This window comes from Rhinatrema bivittatum, chromosome 2 (assembly GCF_901001135.1).
Source record: "Rhinatrema bivittatum chromosome 2, aRhiBiv1.1, whole genome shotgun sequence".
NCBI classification, from domain to species: domain Eukaryota; kingdom Metazoa; phylum Chordata; class Amphibia; order Gymnophiona; family Rhinatrematidae; genus Rhinatrema; species Rhinatrema bivittatum.
Genome location: NC_042616.1, coordinates 456,523,350 through 456,545,107, shown reverse-complemented (window position 1 = coordinate 456,545,107; position 21,758 = coordinate 456,523,350). Strand labels below are relative to the sequence as shown.

General features: G+C 44.3%; 1 protein-coding gene across 2 annotated transcripts in view; it reads left to right on the top strand.

The window, feature by feature from the left end:
- The window catches only part of MYH9 (myosin heavy chain 9), a 419,875-nt gene that overhangs the window by 147,782 nt on the left and 250,335 nt on the right, over positions 1 to 21,758 (top strand). For both annotated transcript variants that reach the window (XM_029590410.1, XM_029590411.1), the window contains exons 5-6: positions 3,645 to 3,738; positions 14,715 to 14,807. In XM_029590410.1, the coding sequence (XP_029446270.1) occupies positions 3,645 to 3,738; positions 14,715 to 14,807 (187 nt within the window). The remainder of the gene's footprint in view (positions 1 to 3,644; positions 3,739 to 14,714; positions 14,808 to 21,758) is intronic.

Below are 21,758 nucleotides of genomic sequence, written 5' to 3'. Positions count from 1 at the left end.
ATTACGGAACACTTTTGTCAGTTTCTAGAAACCTTGACTGGCACACTGAGCATGCCCAGCATGCCATGATCCCTGTGCCACAGGGGTCTCCCTTAAGTCTTTTTTTTTTCTTTCCCCCACACTGCAGTTTGCCTTGCGTTTAGGAGCTATGTGATTTTTTTTCTCACAATTTTTCCTCACAGAAAAACTTGAAGCTTTACTTCACAAATTTCCCTATACGGGTCTCCTTTCACATCTTCATCAATGCTCAGTGAGTACTATTCTGTGTTCTCCGGTCGGTTCCTGTCACCTCACGGTCTATTTCCCCCGGTTACCAACTGCTTGCAGCCCTTTTTTTTTTTTTCTCTCCCTATGTCTCACACTCTGTCCACCCCATGATGCCCACAGATGTCCCTGCTGCAATCTTCCATCAGGGCTAGAGGGATCAGGGCATCCAAGGTTCCCATTGATGCCGTAGAGGCTGCCATCAACCCCATCGCGGCCACAGTCAATGCCTCAGTGCCCTCTACTAATAAACGCTCCATATTTTGGGATCTCAACCAGAGCCCCAGTGTAATCCTTGGGCAAAATACACCATGAGTTAGTAGAGGCTTGGTGAGTCTGTCACAAATGCCATCCAGGATAGCGGTGGCATCTTCCTCTGTGCTGGAGAATGACCGGACCGAGCACAGAGGGGAAACGTCGCTGGCACAGTCAGTCTTCTGCGTTCGGTGCCAGCACAGATACCACATCAGCATTGTCCATTGAGCCAGTTGCAAAGCAGGCTCGAGTACAAGAGTTGCTTACCTGTAACAGGTGTTCTCCCAGGACAGCAGGATGTTAGTCCTCACGGAACCTGCCTGCCACCCCACGGAGTTGGGCCCGTTAAGTTTTCTTTTATTTTTTGCTCTATCTTTACTACAAACGAGACTGAAGGGGGACCCCTGCTGGCTGCGGGGTTAGTGGCATGCTGGGCATGCTCAGTGTGCCAGTCAAAGTTCTAGAAACTGACAAGCTTTCTGTGCTGGGCTCCATCTGATGTCACCCATATGTGAGGACTAACATCCTGGTGGTGACCTGGGAGAACACCTGTTACAGGTAAGCAACTCTGCTTTCCCGCCATTGCTAAAGGGGAGGCAAAGAAGCTATCAATTAATCCTCCAAAACTTTCTTTGGACAATAGCTGGGACTTCTTCAGAGGGTCCTGTACAGAACAGTTTGTCTTCAGAAAATTCAAAAGAGCATACTGCCTGTGCTTAGACAGCTGTAACGAGCACACTTTTGGATTTGGGTCTTGCATGTCTGCTACCTGTTATTGCCCTGCTGCTACTGTCTACATTGAATGCCACTGCCACCTGTACACTTACCTCCAAAGCAGGGTGAAAAACAGGTGTTGACACTTCCAAATTTGTCTTGCTGGAGCTTCCTGCCTCACCTGCAAATATGGATTTGAACTCACTTTTCAACTTAGTTGGAAGACCCTTCTGCTTTTCCCAGACTTTTCTACCTATAGTTGTACTGTAATTTAGTGGTGTACATACAAAGTGACAATGCAAGCGTGTGTAGCAGACTGCCATTTGCTATATGCTGCTGCTTGCTTGCATGGTCTGCTCAAACTGCTGTTCACCTCTTGATTGGATTGGTGCAATAGTGCCCTGTACCCACCTTGGAGAGAGAGAAAAATCACTCTGTACTGGCACACCCCTCTCTCCCTCTTACAAAGATCCTGCTGCATCCTCACCCAAAGGAGAAAAACAGCAAAGTGCTTGCCGGGCTGGCAGCCTGGCACTATTTTCCAGTGGCTGACATTGCAGCACTACTGAAGCAGCGGGCAGCCAAACTGATTTTTCTTTTTACTAAAATTGAAGTGTAACTTGTGAACAGACCACAATATACTGTCTCTTTTCAGAACAATCTCATAAATGGTGCAGCATTGCCTGCCCCACATGTGCTTAGGCTGCAGGATCAGCCTCACTGAATTCAGAGAGCAGCAATAGGCTGGAATTGAAAAATCTTCACTCTGATATGTTGCCTCTGAGGTCGTCTTGACCAGTGCCCACCAGGCCATCAGGAGTCTGACATCACCTGTAACTCACAGGGAAGAGTTGGTTGCTATGCCAACAGGATTGGCTGGCAGCTGGTTACAGTAACATTTTACTGTTTGCGTAGTGAAGTGCACCTGTTATCATCCAATTCATTTCTATGAGCTGTTTAGTCCCTTACGAATGAATGGGGACCAAAACTAATGGGATGTTTCATTTGTGGGATGTCACCATTTGTTTTGGATGTACATTCATTTAAAAATAAATGCACATGCCTACTGGTACACCTTTGCCCATTTACTGAGCCTTAGGCTATTCAAGCCACACTTCTGTGCCACTTTGCCACAGTCTAGGCACTTGGGAGTTCTTTCCCCCTTCTGATTTTGTTGCCACAAGTTTCATGAGAATTGATAAACACAAGCTGTAGCCCAAAATAGGTGCAATGCTTCCCCATGGACTATAATGGCCAACAGAAAAATGTTCATTTTTGAAGCTGAGAGGAATTTAGATCCCCCCCTCCCCCCATATGAAACAAATGGAAAAAGCAAAGGTTTGGGGTTTTTCCTGCATATATCTACCAGCTGGTATTTGAGTGCCTGGTAACTATAAATCAGTGCTGTAGAATGCTAATCTTGGCAGGCTGCTTTGAGGCAGCACAGGTTGGACCTACACATGCAAATCCATGAACTATGGAAAAATACAAGGAATTCTATACCACTTTCATTGTCTTGAAAACCTGATCAATTCTGACCTGGGTTTTTTTGTTTGCTTGACATAACTATTGTAGTTTGACTAGTTTCAAATATAATGGAATCCACTTAGTTGAAGAGAATTTTACTTTCTAAAGCATAAAGTAAAATTGGCAGTTTTTTTATAGTTCCACAGAGATCCATTACATTGACCCTGTGTACTTCACTGCTGTCAGCCTGAGATCCAGCTTAGGCATGGTTTTAGAAGTTTGAGTTGCTCTGTGTACTGATCCAGATTGTAACCTTGCATTAGCCGTATTGGACAGTTTAGTGAGATGAAAGGGGACTGTTGCTGTCAAATCCAGGATGGCCTCTTTATTGGCTGCTCAAAATGGTGTGCAGGAATTAGTGTATCAAGCTTAGTTTTTAAACAGGTGTGCAGTTTAGGGAAGTGAATTCTTGAGTTAAACAGGGATATGAAGGAGGTCTGTCCCTATGAGTATTAGATTTTAGTAATATAGACAGGAGGATGTCTGCACCTGCTAAGGATCACTGGTAGAGATTTTGAGTGATTTCTAGTCTTGATTTCTTTAGTATTACTAATGTATTAGAACCCTTTTTGATCTCCCAGCTAACTATTAAATATAGTTGCATTAGCATAGGAGGATTTGCTAGCTTAGTGTTCAAGAACAAAATAGGGCGTGCGAAGTTTGTTTTTCAGTAGAAAAATCTGTTATCTTAAACATGAGACTACTCACCTTGAGTTGCATCACATTAATACTTACTGATCTTCTCCTGTTAAAACATCCTCTGTAGTTTTAATACTGTTAAGATGTAGATGCTAAATTGTTGCATATAACTTTATAAAGATACAGTAACTAAATATGTAGTAAATTCTTCAGTGCTGCCTTGTAATTCTGGGACTTGTTCACAGAGGAGAATCTGGAGCTGGGAAAACAGAAAACACTAAGAAAGTCATTCAGTATCTGGCTCATGTTGCATCCTCTCACAAGAGTAAAAAAGACCAGGTAGGTACTGTAGACTAAGTGGAGTGGAAATCAGATATTTAATTTTTTTCCTTTTAAATTTTACTATGTTAAGGTTCATTGAAGAAAAATATTCTATGGCTTTAAACACTAGATTTCCAAAATGTTCATGGATTTGGTGCTGCCTTGGTAGTCATAAAGCTTATAACTTACAGTTGAATAACAAATAACTATTAAAATTCTTCTCTACCAATCTTTTACTCTGGTCTTCGAGGATAGTGATCTGTGGGAAAGGCACAGTGCAATTAAATTGCTTATACTGCAGTTCTCAAACTTTCACTTTTCTTTATATTTCTATTTTGGTTCAGTTCATAGTTTTCTCTTTAGTAGTTTGATATTGTATGATCTGACACTAGGCATTGAGGCCTTACTGTACCAAGAGGTCCATCTATGCAGCATCTGTCCAGAGGACTAATTTCAGAGATTTCTACAGTTAACTGCAATTTTGGTCAGCTTGGTAAGGAACATCTTATTTCTCAGTGCTCCAGACAATTAGAGCACTAAATATCAGGTAATTCTACTTTTGGACCTGATGCTTTTCTAACTGACTTCAGAATAAGCTACTATCACATTTGAAAAGTCCCTGCTATAAACATCTCCAAATTGCATGGCCACCAGACTTATAAGCAGATGCAATAAAGTGTGCCCAGCCTAGCATACAGGTTTGCATGTGTTAGGCACACAAGAATAACAATAAGGAGGGTTAGCATGTTCAAAATGTGTGCCCTGATGAACACAAACCAGATAGTACCCAATAGAACTCAATGCATGCAAATTCCATTTAGATGAGGACATTAATGCCTGATGCAGAAAGGCACTGGGTGCCCAATGCACATTTTTCAACGTGGGGAATTTAACTCTCAAGGGCTCATGGGAAACATTGCAAAATATGGTCCTCTGTATTGCAATAAATATACTCAGTATCCTGGCTCTTGAATTTACTGCTTGCAGTGGTGAAAAATGTGGTGATTTGCTCAAAAAGCACATGTTTAGATGCCCATAGCAATGGGTACCTGATATATTAAACTGCAGCATTGAAATCAGCACCTCAGCAAAATAACCAGAAGAAACGCAGTCAAAACGGGTGCTCGTATTGAGTGCCCATTGGAATAGTGTGTGCCCGATGTGATAACGGTCAGACACGCATTCTCCCCTAGCATGCCCTTTTTTGTGTTGCCTCATTTAAATATTGCATCAGGGTACACAGGGATGTAGCTATGTACATGTTAAGAAAATGAGCACCTGTTTTCAGCAATCATCTTATTGCATCGGGGCCCGCCTGGTATTCAACAAGCAGGATGACTTGGCCGCACAAATGGGCGATGTCATCTAACTTCACAGAAATGTATTCATTCAGCCTAAAAAACCTTGGTGATTCTAAGCATGCATAGGAGGTCTAACACCCAGTATCTCATCAGTCTCTTCTCTTGTCAAGTATTGATGGGTTGCTCATAATCTTTATTCCCTCTTGGAATCCTCTCAAATCTTTTCTAAAAAGTGTTTGATCTAGCAGTGTCTGCTTGCTATGATGGGCACAAGATTCAGCAGGTCCATGTGTGGGTGGAAATTCTTACATCTGTGCTATCTACTACAAATGTTTCAGACCAGACCATGATATTCCAAACTGCAAAGATTGTACTAAAATGTCTTTTAGAGCAAGGCAATGAGCCTTTAAAATGAGTCCTCCCAGTCACAAGATTAAAGGTAAGGTCAGGTGGAGGACTTGAGCCATTCCAGTTTTAGGCACAGATTCTTGTCTAGAGGACAAAACAGAACATTGAAAGAGGCAACACAACACTGAGACTTTGAGTCATACCCTCAACTAAGCCAACATGTTCAGTAGGGGAATATTTAATATGAACAGCTACTCCAAAGGTCAAGGCACACAGCTAAATGGTTCAGTATCCCTTTTTAGAAGCTCAGAGCAGGAATTGCCAATTTCCATCAGAGCATAAAGCAGTTCTTCAATATCTGAACATATTTAATCAGTACTGACTAGTCCACCATGCTTTGCACAGACTACAATTCTGCACACATTGCTGGCATTCATTTTCTACTCCTTCAGTGTGTCTTCTCTGTTGTAGATCTTAACATCATTCACAGACAGACTTTACCTTCTATCCCCTCTGCCAGAAGTCTTCAGCACAGGCTCCAAACTCTCCAGAATGTGGAGCATTTCTGGCTATTTGCCAAATATTTTCAGACAAGCCTAAGCCACGTTCTAGCAGATGAGAGCACTTCTAAGTCCTACAGGATCAATCACCTCCCTTTCAAGAAGACTTCTGGCAGAGCAAGTTTGCATTGCTCTGTGCTCCGTTCTATACTAGAAGCTGCAGCAGGTCGCCAGCAATAAGGAATTATCCTTTGAAAAAGAGATGGCTCCAGACCAGGCAGTTTTTTTTTGTCTAGGACAAGCAGGATGGATGTCATGTGGGAGACGACATCTGATGGAGCCTGGCACGGAAAACTTTTGTCAAGTTTCAAGAAGCTTTGACCAGCACACTGAGCACGCTGCTATCCGTGCATCCATGTAAGGTCCCCCCTTCAGTCTCTTCTGCGTGCAGGCTGATGCCACCTATCTGATGCAGCAGGCCATGGGGTTTGAGAAGCGGCACCTCCACCATCAGTTGGTGGCCATGGAGTCTTGCTTGAAGGCCCGGTGATCCTGCACCCACACCTCTACTCTGTGGAGAGAGCACAGAGCTTGATGCCTTGGGCAGGGAGGTCTTCCAGGGCGCTATGCTGGTGGCTCACATCACCACTTACCAGCTGTATATGACCCAGTACAACCACAGCTTTTGGAAGTGGGATCAGGACTTTGCAGAGAGCCTGCCTCAACTGCAAGAAGCCCTCTTGGCCATTGTTCTGGGTCTAGATGCTGGCAAGCAGGAGGTGCAATCCATCTATGTCTTTGAGACAGCCTGCATAGCCTCAGTGGGCATCAGCACCCGGAGGATGGCATGGCTTAGAGCCTCTGGCCGGAGGTCCAGGAAAAGCTAGCTGATCTCCCAGGCACGGATGAAAACCTCTTTGGGGACAAAGTCCAGGATGCAGTAGCTCAGCTGAAGGATAACCACAATACCCATCAACACCTGTCTGCCAGTGCTTCCGAAGGCCTGTTCTCTGCCAGCAGTGAGCACTTAGACCCCAGCTGGTGTCCCAGCAAGCCCCTGCCACAGGCGTTTGACTGGCGGTGAGGGAGCGGAAGTCAGTTGACTGTACCCCTGATACCAGATCCCCCAGTAGGGGACAGGCTTCTCAGCTTTGCCCATCGCTGGGAAGAGATCACTTTGGACTGATGGGTCCTATCTATCATCAATCAGGTGTACAGTCTCAACTTTAGCATCCCAGGGACCTCTTCCTCCATGTTCATTGTGGGGTTTGTCCATCCAGCAGGTCATACTTCAGAGCTCTCCGCCCTTCTCACAGCAGGTGTGGTAGAGCCAGTCCCTCTCTCCCAACAGGGCCAAGAGTTCTATTTGAGGAATTTCCTCATCCCGAAAAGGAATGGTGGCTTGCACCCCATCCTCCACCTCCAGACACTGAAACAATTTCTCACAAGTTCAATAGTCTCTGGGAATGCTAATCCCCCTCAGAGGAGGAAACTGGCTTTGCTCCCTCAACCTCAAGGAAGCGTATGCTCATACAGCCATTCTCCCCAGCCACAGGAAGTACCTCTGCTTTGTGGTGGAGAAGTCTCATTACCAAGACAGGGTGCTGCCCTTCGGGTTGGCTTCCACCCTCTGTTTTCAGCAAATGCTTGGCAGTGGTGGCGGCCTACCTCCAAGTGTCAGTTGGTACATGTCTTTCCTTATCTCAACTGGCTGATCAAGAGCAACTCCTGGGCAGTAGTCTTGATTGTGCTGGCTCTGCAGGCACAACAGATGGGGTTTATCAACTACCCCAAGTCTCATCTGTCCATCTCCTCAGCTGGACTTCATAGGGGCCAGGCTGGCTACAGCATAGGAAAAGGTGTTTCTACCCAGGGATTGGGCTATCACCCTCTCCTTGCTAGCCATCTTTGTCTGGAACAGTTGGCAGGTATCTGCCTGCCTTCTGCTCTGCCTGCTAGGCCACATGGCAGCTTCCGTCCATGTGACCCCTGTTTGCCTGCCTGTGCATGTGGAGGGCTCAATGGCCCTTTGGCAATAGGCCTCCCAGGATTTTCAGACTCCTGTCGCAGTCACGGACCACCTGCAAGTGTCTGTCTTGGTGGGAGAACCTCTCCAATTTGGAGAGGGGGCTTCCCTTCCAAGCTGCTCCGCTTCAAGTGATCCTCACCACTGATGCCTCTCCTCAGGGCTAGGGAGCCCATCTGGACAGGATCCACACGTAGGGTCTCTGGACCACCAGCAAAGCCTGCTGTCAAACTTCCTGGAGCTTCGGGAGATCAGAAACACCTTGTGGGTGTTCAGAGACAGATTGTCTCACAAGGATGTCCTGATCCAGACGGACAACCAGGTTTGCAATGTGGTACACTAACAAGCATCTCCGGGTGTTGGCCCTGACAGCTTGGAGGGTGACACAGGCTCATTCCTCCTCTGCCACGAGGTGGTGCAAATGGGGAGCTGGGTCCTTTCACAGGGGATGTCTCTTAGAGTGACATACATATCTTAATGTGCTGGCAGACCGCTTAAGCTGCTCCTTCCAGCCACTCAAGTGGTCACTCAACCCAGAGGTAGCAGCCAAACTATTATGCCAATGTGGACCTCCTTGCTTCCCCTTGCAACCAAAAGGTGAGCAGGTTCTGCTCTCTAGTGCTAGGGGGATGTCCAGCTTGCGATGCCTTCTCCCTCCAGTAGGGGAGGGGACTGCTATATGCATACCCCCCTCAACCACTCCTCTTGGACACTGAAGCTTCAGCAGGACAAGAAGGGAACATGATCCTCATGGCCCCGACAAGCTTGGTTCCTGCTTCTGCAGGACCCCATCCAGCTGAGGACGGTGCCTGATCTCATCTCATGGAATCAGGGCGCTCTGCGCCATCCTAACCTCCGAGTGTTGGCCCCGATGGCTTGGATGTTGAGCATGTAGTCCTCTAGCCCTTTGTGCGCTTGGACTGCATCTCCCAGGTTATGGTGGCATCTCTGAAGCCTTTCCCCAGGAAGTCCTACAGCTTGAAGTGGAAAAGATTTTCCTTCTGGTGCACGGGACAGTATTTAGATCCTTTCATGTCCCCTTTCCTGGCTGTTAACATGTGGCATCTGTCTGAGCTTCAGACCAGCTCAATCAGGATGCGCCTTATCTTTTAGTGTGTACCATTGGGGTGTTGCTGGCACACCAGTTTCGGTCCAGCCTTTAGGCTGTTTCATGCGGGGCCTCCAGCTGAAACCCCCTTTGTGGCCCCTGGTTGCTTCCTGGGATCTTAATGTTGTCCTGGCAAGGCTCATGTACCCTCCCTATGAGCTGCTGCAATCATGCAACCTGAAGTTCCTCACCTGGAAGATCACATTCCTGGTGGCCATCACTTCAGCTCATAGGGTCAGTGAGCTTCAGGCCCTAGTCACATACCCTCCTTGCATGAGGATTTTCCATGATTGTGTGGTCCTGCGTACACATCCTAAGCTTCTGCCCAAGGTTGTCACTGATTTTCACATCAGTCTTTTACCCACCTTCTTTCCGAAGCCTCACGCCCACTCGGGGGAGCAGACTCTTTATACTCTGGAGTGTAAAAGGGTCGTGGTTTTCTATCTAGATCGCACCACTGGCCACAGGCAGGTCCACTTAGCTATTTGTGTCCTTTGATCCCAACAGGCTGGGAGTTGCAGTGGGTAAGCAAACCTTTGGGTAGGCGCTAATTTCTTAAAGTAAAATGTGCGGCTTGGCTGCACATTTTACTTACTGAATCGCGCGGGAATACCTAATAGGGCCTTCAACATGCATTTGCATGTTGCGGGCGCTATTAGGTTCGGGGGGGTTGGATGCGCATTTTGGATGCGCTATTACCCCTTACTGAATAAGGGGTGAAGCTAGCATGTCCAAATGCCAGCTAACAGTGCGCTCCAGAGTGCACTGTACTGTATCGGCCCGTAAGTTTTCCATGCCAAGCTCAATCTGATGTCGTTCATATGTGAGGACTAACATCCTGCTATCACAGAACATCTGTTACAGGTAAGCAACTCTGCTTTCTCCAGCATTGTGTAATTATTACCTTTTCTGATAGGTCTGTTGGTTAGCTGTAGAAGAATCTGATCTGCCATTGGATCTCTAGCAGTACATCACCACCTGAAGTCCTAGCTTATCCAGGGATCTTCAAAAAATGGCAGATGTCCCTTTTTGTTATGCATAAAGAGCAAAGAACAGAACTTTGAGCTGTTATAGAGCTGCCAAAGTGTGGCAGTACCAGTGCATAGACCCCTTTTTAAAGAGTTTCAGCTAAGAATGCAGCAGAACCTCTTTCCTTCAGTGCCAAGAAAGGTAGATGTGTGAACACGGCTGAACTTTGTATTTAAACATTATGGAAGCTGGGCTGCTCCTCTAATGGTAAAAAGCTAAACGTTCCTAGGACTATGCAAATACCCTGCTAGGAAAGGCTGCCAAGTCATTAGACCTTATTAGTAAATCTTTTCAAGGGGTAGTGTTAAACCTAACTACTATACATGGTGCAGTGTATGCATTAGTATTTGCAAGGTCTAAAACTCTGCATGCTCTTCGCCAAGGTGATACAAATCTTTAGCACAAATAATCTATGCAGAAGAATGCAGCAGCCCTGTGTCTTCAATACCTTGGCAAGGATGTTGTCAGTAATGGATAGGAGCAAGAAGACTTTCCTTGCTGAGGGCATCAGAACTGCAAGAAGGTATTCACAATAATTCCCTGCTCAGGAAAGAACCTTGTTGGCAACAAAGTAAGAAATATAAAAATCACTGCGTTACCCTCCAAACATCTCTACAGCCACAGCTGATCATTCAAGGAAACTATCTGCTCTCTCTCGCCAGCTTAAAATACTGAAAACGATATTTGCGAAAAGATCGCAAAGTGCGATATAACCATATCACACAGCTTAACGCAAATGAAAAAGATGGTTATTTCCTGCGTTAAAACTGTGCAATATGGCTTCGCAAATTGCGAAGCCATCCCACTTGGACCGAAATCCTGCCCCACACTCCTCCCCCTTTTCCAAATGAGCATCGCACCATGCGTTATTGGTGCTTTTCACATGCCTTAAGGTGTTTTTCGCATGCGAAAAGCCCATAATGTGACTTGGAAAATAACCCCCTTAGTTTGAAGATGAGTAGTTTTCAAACCAAATCTCCTGGAAATTAGCTCTCCCTCCTGTGCTAAGACAGCTGTGCTAATCTATCCAGGATCAGTCTGAAGCCTTCAAGCCACCACACCTGCAAAAACCCATCCAGGATGTTTCCAGTGAACACTGAGAGCCAGCTTCTGATGTTTTCAAAATCCCAACTATATAATACAGCAAAAGTTAGAAAATATAAAATGGAATCACAGGGCTTTTAAGCAGTATACACCACGTCATGCAATACACACATCTGTCACTTGCCTCAGTTTATTTTTAAATTTCTAGTTCAACAAATATCACCCCAGAGAACTCAATGTGGAAGAGAGATGAGATTAGTCTTTAAAAAGTCCTTTAACTTATAAGTTGTGGCCGTATGCCTTTATTATAATTTTTTATTTTATTAAAACTTATCTCACTAGATCCAAAGCTCAAAGCAGCATTCATAGTAGATACATTAAACAAGTACAAATTTTGAAAACTGAAATACATAGTCAAAAATAACAAAGCTGTGCTGAAACTGCAATAAAAAAAATCTGTTCTATAATTATAAAATTATCAGCATCCTAAAAGCCTCTGAGAATAAATAAGCCCTGATATTTTATATAAAAAAAAAAGCTTGTGGAGCTTGCTTTCCTCAAATCTGGGAGCTTGTTTCAAAGTGTTGGACCCATTGTAGCAAGCATCCTTTCTCCTGATTTGTGAAGCCTTATTACATGAACAGCTGGAACATCTAAAGTTTGTCAGATCTTAATTCCCTAGTAGGATCTTAGTTCCTAAGATGGACTCCAAATGATGTCAGCTTTTCAAATCCAAAACCCTCCAAGTTGAACATCTAAAAGCCTGATACAAGTGTTTCACACACAATGCTGCTTTAAGGGACTTTCATCAAAGCAGAAATGTCCATGAAAGAAATCCTGACTTGTCAAACTATATATAAGGGAACACACCTGATCACACAAACAAAGGCTAAACCTTTTTGGCCTCGAAATTGAATATTGGTTTGTGAAATCATGTAATCTGTATTAACTTTAAGTTGGTATTTTTTTACAGACATTTGTTTTGATGCAGGTCCTCTGAGGTAGCATTTTGTGTGAAACACTGGTGTGTTGAGCTCTCTTGGGTGATGTAACTTTTTGTAGGTAAAAAAAACCAAACTTGTTAAATAGGAAACTTCAAAAGCTGGCAAACAGGTATGAGGGTTGTGTGAAGTTTTATACTGCTCAAAAGTCCAGTTTGATTCCATATAACTTCTATACAATTTTCCCTTTACAGCTTTTGGATTTTGAATTCATAGAATCTGGCTACCTTTCATTTTTGGATTTTATGATGTGTGATTAAATAGGTTGGTCTTCCTATTCTTCATTAGTTTATTGCCATTGGAGTGGAGAACTTTGCTAATACTCAACATTGAGGTTTCAGCTTCTGGTACCTTGACTCCTGATGGATGCATTGACTGAGCCACCTGTTTATTTTCCTTTTTATGCCAAATGTGGTAATGCCAATATAGGGCCTTGACATTCTGAAGTTTGAGATAGTGATGAAATATTCTGGTTTCTTCCCTGGCCTTGATCCTAGGAAGATCTGTTCTGAGATCTGGCCCATTGATCCAGAAGCAGATGGAACCAGTTTAATCAGAAAACTAAATCTGAAGAATCCTGATGCTCTGAGCATTTTTCTTTATGCATTTACCCTTAATGGTAATGTTAATGGTTTGAATCCCTTTTTGCTCAGTGTGCCCACTTCAGTCACTTCCCAGGTTTTGCTCATGGTCATTCTTTGAGGTGAAAAGAGAACTCATTTACATGGTTTCCTCCAGTACCTAAATACCTGTTTAAAAAAATTGACAACCTGTGAATCCTCTTTTCTAGAATGTATGTAAAAGAATGGGGAAACACTTGCAGAATCTCTAAAAGTAGATGGACATAGTTTGTCTTGGCAGTTAAAGGATGTGACAAGCCCCAGATGCCACACCAGTGTCATTGTTGAATCTGCCCTCAAAAGGGCCAAATGTACAAAGATCCACATGGCTATCTCTTGACTGAGTTTAGCTAAACATTTTGGCCTTTAACTTGAATATTAGGTATTGAAAGAGCAAGTAGGAGGTAGCTCTAGAGCTACCTCCTACCAGGAGTACTTGCTACTGTAATTGGAAAAATTGATTTTGGCTGTCATGACAGTATTTCTGCAACCAAAGCTGTTAAATATATTTTGAAATTGTTAGACAAACTAGAGCCTTAAAGCTTTAAGATTGCAATAATTACCTCATCTTTTGAGGAAAAGGTCTTATGCTCAACAGGACTTTTCTTAGAGCAACCAAATTAGCTAAGCCTGAGGTAATGAAACCTTTACCATTCAGGAATTTTGAAGCAGGATTTTTCAGGCTGTGGTCAGCCTTTCCTAGAAAAGGGACTTATGTAGTAAGTCCTGTATAGTTCAGTCTGAGGTAAGAACAGAATAGATCTGGGAAACACCTTTTGTTCCTACGGTATGCTAGACTGGCTCAGTCTTCAGGGTTCCTGATTATGGTGCAGGTTTTTGTATGTATCTTTTCATTTAATTGCTGAGCAAGTCAATTGAACCGGGACTTGTAAGGAAATGACATCATCTGACAGGGAGTAAGGAGCTAAAAGCTGCTGCTCTTACCCCAACTAATGCTGAACCAGTCTAGTCAGTTACTTCAATTCCTTTCTATTAATCTGTCAACTAACTTTTTCACTAATGTAACCCAGTTAAGCACAAACTATGGTTAAGAGGGCATTGGACTAGCCTTGCCTATTTGACTACCAAATGGTACAAAGTCCTACAGCTGCAGAACCAATTCTGGCTCCACTTTAGATGTGCCCTTTTTGGTTTGGTTTATGAATGCTGCATGGCTGAACTACCTTTTTTTTTTATATGCTCTTTTTCTTTACAACTGCTACAAGTTGTCCTGCTGTTCTGTCCATGTTCCATATTGTGATTTTTGTTTTATAATGTATGTAGCTTGTATGTGAACTGCTTAGATTCTTCCAATTACAAATGGTATATTAAGTTCAATAAATGAGTCCTGCTGTCTTGTGTATCAGTACTATAAATCCTATATTAATGTTATCCTGTAATTGAGGTAACATCTATACTTTCACATATTACATTGTGAAAGACTAGAGCTCAGGGGGTTGCATGCAGTTGATTTTGGAGTATAACTGTTCTGGAAGTACACAACCCTAACTTTACCTTAGACTTTCACTGTGGAATAATTGCTGTATGGTTTTTCAAAAGGATATTTGAGTTGGCAGTTCATATGAAAGCTTAATTTTCACACCTTACATATCTGCATATTTTCATGGATCTCATCAGTTTAAATGTATTCTTGGTCAAGTGGTACCAAGACTCACATAGTTTGGTCTCTGCATTGTTTTCTTTTCATGGTACATAGTGATCCATATTTCCATGGAAGTCAGCATAATTGTCAATGATCACTCTAGTTGGCTGTCTCAAGAGAGCAAATTTGCATAAGCTACCTCTTACCAGTAGAGCTTTGCTTTCCAGAGCATGGTCAAGTTTTTTGTGGAGCAGTGCAGGTGTAGAAAGCTTACACTACTGCTGCTGTACCTGCTTCTGAGTAAATAGGCGATTTCAGTCTTTTGCATTGTCACTTGACAGTCCTCAATTTAAGAGTTTTTGAGTTTAATCTTTATACAATTCTCCCTCTTCATTTTGTTTGCTTTTTATTTAGGGAGAACTAGAACGACAACTACTTCAAGCTAACCCTATCCTTGAGGCCTTTGGTAATGCAAAAACTGTGAAGAATGACAACTCTTCAAGATTTGTGAGTATTTTAAAGCCAATAACTTGCCATGCACCCTTGGTATTACAATTAAGGATTTTTGTGATATATATCCAAAAAATGTGTATATTAAAAATGTAAATGAGCAGCAAAGTTGCAGTGCCATCAAGAGTAGGATTTGGAATCAGAGGTGAACATTTAAAAAAACTTGTATGAATTGTACAGTATTTCAGAAGTTCACTTATTCTTATCAAACACATTTGATACTTACTTTGGGATTCTTGGTAACATAGCTACTTCCTAATATTGAAGGGGAACCAAGGATCAGATGAGACTAGTGCTCAGATGTGGCTTTGTCTTTGTATGAATGACCTGGCCTCCCAACTCCCATTCTATACTCTAAGAGAACTTCGATCCTCCCAGTGGCCCTTATAACTTCTCTGCTGGCTTCTGCAAGTTAACCTGTACAAGACTCTATATTTAGCTGCTTTGCCTCAGAACTATGGAACAATATACAGCTACCCTATGCCTTGAGACATGTTACCTTACCTTCAGGAAAAAAAGCCAAAGCTTGGTTATTCAGCCAAGCCATCATCTAGATTCCACAACTAAGATTTGGAAAAAGCCAGCAACATAATTCCCATTATCACTGATTACTGAGTCAAACTACTTGCTTCCCTTCACTAGGTGCTGCCTTCTGTGCTAGGGCCTTCTAGTCCTATCAGACCAATTCTCTTTTCCTCCATATCTATTTCTCTTTCCCTTGTACCTGAATGTAATGTGCTTTGAAGTGCCTGAAAGGCAAAATATAAATAGAAAAAATGTTTTGAACTCTAGGATTTAATTTGACTGTAATCCATTTGAGACTCACTTGGTAAAGGCAGTATGTCAAATGTTTATAAATAGTAAATGTTGTCAATTTGACAGATGTAATCATGGCAGCTCTTCAGAGCTCAGTGGAATTGTGGGGGGGGGGGGGGGGGGGGGGGCAATTTGGGAAACTGTAAGAATGATTTACACTATGCATCTTAAATTTCCAACTACTTGTATGTGTACTTGGATATTGCACAGAGTACAGGTTTCTTTGATTGTGGAAGTAATTGGGCAGACTTAGAGGATTTGGCTTTCTGATTAAAAAAAACAAATGGTTGAGGGATACTTTCATTAGCCTGTGATAAATCAAATTGTACCCTATTGGATATATTTCAGAACTGCATTTTAAAATTACATAGACAAGTTTGCATATATTTTGAAAAATGACTAGCAATGTTATGATGAATGCAACTACAGGAAAACTAGTGTAAACAATATTCTATCAAATCGATTAGTTTTTGAATGCATGAACTTTTTTGCCTGTGTTTGGTCTGTTATTAAATGTAAAGATTCCTGGTACAGTTATTACAATATACTGCTGTAATCGCATGAGTTGTAACTGACATCTCACTGACTAAACAGCAGTTTCCTTGCTCAACTGAATCTAGATGCCTAGTTCTGCACATTTCCATATGAAGGATGACAGAACAAAATAGCTCATCCAGTCTGCCCATCCTTTGTGTAAATGTTCATGCAACCATACACCACTCCCATCCCTTTTTCTCATTAGGGTTATAACTCCTGCTATGTGCAGATTACCCCATATCTTCTAGGAAGCCCAGTGGAGTACATCACTGTTTTAAGTTGTAACTGCTGTTCAGGTAATTCCAGTGCTTCATTGTCATTCTCTTGCCACAAAGCATCCTCTAATACCACACTTAAAAAATAAATAAATTCCTTTTTACTGTTTTGGTCTTACATAACCTGTGGGAGGGCATTCAGGCATCTACCACCTCTCCATGAAAAATGATTTTTTAATCAACTTATCTACCTCCTTTGAGCTTCATATCTCTAGTTCTAGAATTTCCTTTCCATTGAAAAAGCTTTGCTGCTTAACTTTCAAATGTCTATCATATCCTCTCCTTTAGGATATACATATTGAGGACCTTCAGTCTCATCTCATAGATCTTGAGATAAAACCACACCATTTTGGTTGCCTTTCTCTGTATTCTCTAGCCTCTTTCCTTCTTCCAGAACTGAATACAGACCTGTAAAGAGGCATTTTTGTCATATTTTGTCCCCCTACTGGGGGGTGGTGCCCAAAAGATATGCAACTTAGCATATCTTTTGGGCACCACCTTATCGCACTGTTAAGCTATCTTGAGACTATCATATCACCGTAAGGTGTGTCCTGATCAGTGAACATCAGCTCTTCACCACGTATTACATGGTACTTCTGTAGATTTCTGCATCCATAGTGCATGGCTCAGCAATTTGGCATTGAATCTTAACTGTCAAATTTGTCCACTTCCTAAGCTTTCTTTAATTGTCTACTGTTATCTGTCAACCACTAAAAGGCTTTATTTTCTTCTAATACCTCTGACGTGAGATATTGAACAGAAAAAAGAGGGTAACTAAAACTTAAACTGATGTGGTTAGCAGCAAATCAAAAATACTTGCTAACACTTTTCTCTTGATCAATCAGTGTGTTGAAAAAATGGACCGCCCAGTCAATTCATTCACCTGAAGATTCAGCAAAAAACTTTTAAAGTTTTTAAGCATGTAAAATAGTCACAATAGTCCAGATGATATGGGCTTTGTTCTAGGTTTCATAAGGACCCCCAGGAGTGACTGCTTTTAATTTATTGTAGCAAACACTGCTCCAGCTGCAAGTGTCTTAAATTCAGATCGCCTCTACACCAGTCGACGGTGAGGTGATCGATGACACAAACGCAAGTCGTCAAAACGGTGGCGTTCCTCATCACAATGAGCAACCCTGGTGCGGTAGTGTTGATGATCCAAAATCATGTATGCTCAGGGCCTTTCTGAAAGCTCGGTTTAGTCATCTTGAATGGCTTCTCCCATGCACTCAAGAGGAATAGTCTTGCAGAACATGTCTTACCATTTTCTCCCCAGGTTCATGAGCTCTGGGCTTCTATTTTGCACAACTGGTGCATTTTACAAGTTAGTGTTTTCAAAAGTTCCACAGACTGCATATACTTGAGGAAGCAACTTGTGAGATTTGTTGGTCCATTCTGATTTTTCCGATCATACAGACCAGTCATGTTTCACACAACTTTCATGATCCCTGTGGGAATTGTTCTGTATGTCAAATTTCTATGCATATGTCATTGGTAACTGCTTTCTAATACACCATAAGGATCAAACATGTAACTACTTGCTCATTGTCGGTGGTCATCTATTTAATTGAAAGTCCCTGCAGGAAGATATGTCAGGAAAACCAATCATATGGTTAAAATTAGGGTGATAGTTTGTCCAGCCTGGCTCATCACACTACCGCACTATTGGTTGCTCATTGTGATGAGGAATGTCACTATTTTAATGACTTTGTCATCAGTTTCCTCACCGCTGATAGGTGTGGAAGTGATCCGAATTTAAGAGTTGCGATTGGAGCAGCATTGGATACAATAAAAGCAGTCATTCCTGGGGGTCTTAATTCTGATATGGATTTAAGTGTGCTCTTAGGTTGATGCATTAACCATGTCAGTTTTGACTTCACTAATTCCCCTTTTCCTAGCATGTCGGTTGTATGGCTCAGGACCAATGGGTATATAGTATACTCCTGATAGATGGGAGACTGAGTCAGATTTCAAAGCTGATGTCAGCCTACATATACCCATGCAGCATGCTTAGCTCTTCAGTATTTCTCCATCTCCTAAAGCAGATAGGGATACTTCTACACACTAAAATAGTGCTAGCAATTTTAAAACAGAGAATTTACTTCAAGAAGATGAACTCCGCTCTCCTGCGGTGATACCTAAGGGTCCCTCCCCAGTCGAATTCCTGAGGTGATTTCCGAGATCCCTTAGAGGTAAGCCTCTGTCCAGTAGCCAGCTCCTGGCATGGACTTAGCCCCCAGAGTGGCTGAGAGGCAGCGGGTGCAGGATCGAGAGTGGCAGTGAAGGTAATTCCCTCTCCCCCTGCAGCCGGAGACCGCCTGGCACAAGACCGGGAAACGCTGAGACCAGGTAAGGTAGAAATATCTTCTAAGTCTCCGGTCTCAGAGGCTCGAATAACTGCACAGATCGTCCCTTCCAGCATCTGTTAATCGGGCCGAGCAGCTCCGTCCGAGCTAGACCCTGATCCAGTGCGAGGGTCCACATACATGGAGACCCTCGGGGGGGGGGGGTCGCCGTCTTGCCCGCATGGTTGTCTGTGCCATTCCCTCCATTGACCGCTGTATTGTCCGCACAACTGAGCCGTACGCACAGTAGTGAGCCGGGCGCACAGCGGCACACACATCTGTGCCTTGCGAACAGCAACATGCTTAACTGTGCTGGGCGCATAACAGCCCGCACAAAAGGCCCGAGCACACAAATACCACCGGGTACATAGCATGCACATCTCAGCTAGCATCTCAGCTAGGTGCACAAAGTTGTTGACTGCACGCACATCTCGTGCATCCTGCACACAACTAAGCCTCCTGGCACGCATGCCATCGCACATAGACAAGCTTTGAGTCACTCCACGCGCACAAATCATGGCACCACCAGCCAAGAAGGCCAAGGGACAAGCCCTCTGCCCAGCCTGCCACCTGAGAGCTGTGCAACCTGAAGTGGCCTCCACCCTATGCCAGCAGTGCAGAGGCTCCAGGGGAACCTAAGCAAGGCCCTCCACGGCCAATAGAGAGGGATCCAGTTCCACTAATGATAGCACCCTGGACCTCTGCATATCCGACTCTGTGCCTACACAGGAAGGCACCTCGGGGGGCCTCCACCATAACCCCACCTGGATTCAATATGGACCCAGGGACCTTTTCCTGGGTGGAATTTTTCAAAGGGCTGCAAACCTTTGTCCAAGCGCAATCGGTACTGCCTGTGATACAGCCCCAGTCTCCTCCAGAAGCAAAAGACCTTCCAAGCACACCTTGGACATCTTGAGACGTGCCCCACCTAGGCAAGAGCCTCCCTACAGGGGATTAGACACCTTTGGGGACGAGACTGACTCCCTGTAGGAAGGGGAAATCCCTCCAGGGATGGAACCATACCGACCCATGCTGAGATTCTTCAAAGACGAGTTACCAGCTCTTGTGTCTGACCCTGAAGACGCTGGCCATTCCAGGCACAGGTACCACAGCAGAACCAAAGACTAACCCCGTCTTGGTGTCCCTCCATCAACCCTCATGCTATTTCTCAATGTTGCATGCCGTACACAACTGATTGACATGGAATGCCCCAGAGACCAGCTTCAAAGGAGGGACGGGCCTTAGAAGCCCTATACCCCCTGGAACCCACGGCTAAGGAACTCCTACGGTTTCCAAAAGTGGATGCCATGGACTGTGCAATCTCTTAAGCGCACGACCATCCCGGTCGGAGGACTGGCACTCAAGGATGCCCAGGACAGACAGGAAGCCATCCTTAAACAGTTCTTTGTAGCAGCAATGACCCTGAAAATCGCTTCCTGCTGCGCCATAGTAACACTTGCTTGCTTCTCTCTAGAGATGCAACCACGTCTGCTGAAACATTAGAACCGGCGATGTCCTTCCTCATGGATGCATCCTCAGACCTAGTGCACACCTCAGCCAGGGGTGTCTCCTCCATAATGGCAGCCAGAAGACAACTATGGCTCTGAAATTGGTCAGCCTACAGTACCTCCAAAGCGAACCTCATGAACCTCACGCCTTTTAAAGGATCCCTCCTGTTCGGAAGCGAACTGGAGAAGTTAGCCAACCAATGGGGCGAATCTCCAGAACCTAGTCTACCGGAGGACAGGAACAAAAGAAACCAGTGCTCCTCCTCCGAAAAAGGACAGGGGAACCCAGCACTCCAGACCATACAAGAACACATACTACCAAGCACCTTGCCCCACAGGCAGGGCCCAGTTCTTTTGGAACAGACACAAGAGGGGAGCAGGCACAGGCTCTGGCCACACCCCACAATGAGAATCAGCAGACCCATCCACAGGAAGAAGTCATAGGGGGCAGACTTACCCTCTTCTACCAAAGATGGGTCGAGATAACGTCAGACAAGTGGGTCCTAACCATCATTTGAGAGGGATACTATCTGGACTTCCACAGCATCCCTCCAGGCAAATTTGTGAGATCACCGTGCCACTCCCTCTCCAAGAGGATGGCAGTGGAAACCACACTGACAGAACTACTCAGCCTAAAGGCGATAACCCCAGTGCCCATGCACCAATAAAATACTGGTCACTATTCAATCTATTTTATCCTTCCCAAGAAGGAAGGAATGTTCTGGCCCATCCTGGACCTCAAGACAGTCAATTGTTACCTGAGGGCACCACACTTCCGCATGGAAACCCTACGCTCAGTCATAAAGGCAGTACATCCGGGAGAATTCCTGACTTCACTGGATCTATCTGAAGCCTATCTCCACATTCTGGTCCATCACAACCATCAGCACTTCCTACACTTTGAGATACTGGACCATCATTTCCAGTTCCGGGACCTATCCTTCAGACTAGCTACCGCCCCTCGGACCTTCACCAAGATCATGGTGGTAGAGGCAGCAACACTGAGGAAAGAAGGAATCCTCGTTCACCCTTACCTGGGCAATTGGCTAATCAGGGCAAAATCTCCAGAGGAAAGTCACCAGACCACCAGTCAAGAATCTCCATTGCAGAATCTCGGGTGGGTCATCCATACAGCCAAGAGCTGCCTGCAGCCCTCCCAATCACTAGAGTACCTGGGAGTCTGGTTCGACAAACAAGACAAGGTTGTCCTTCCCCCTCCGTGGAAAAGGAAACTGGGCCAGCTACGAAAACTGAACTATGCTCGCCCCAAGGTATGGGACTACCTCAAAGTCCTCTGTCTCATGACATCAACCCTGGAAGTTGTTCCATGGGCAAGGGCCCACATGCGCCCACTACAACATTCCCTACTGTCATGGAACCCGATGTCCCAGAACTATTCCATTCACCTTCAGCTACCAGCAGAGGTTCAAACCCAGCTCCAATGGTGGTTACAAGAGGACCATCTGA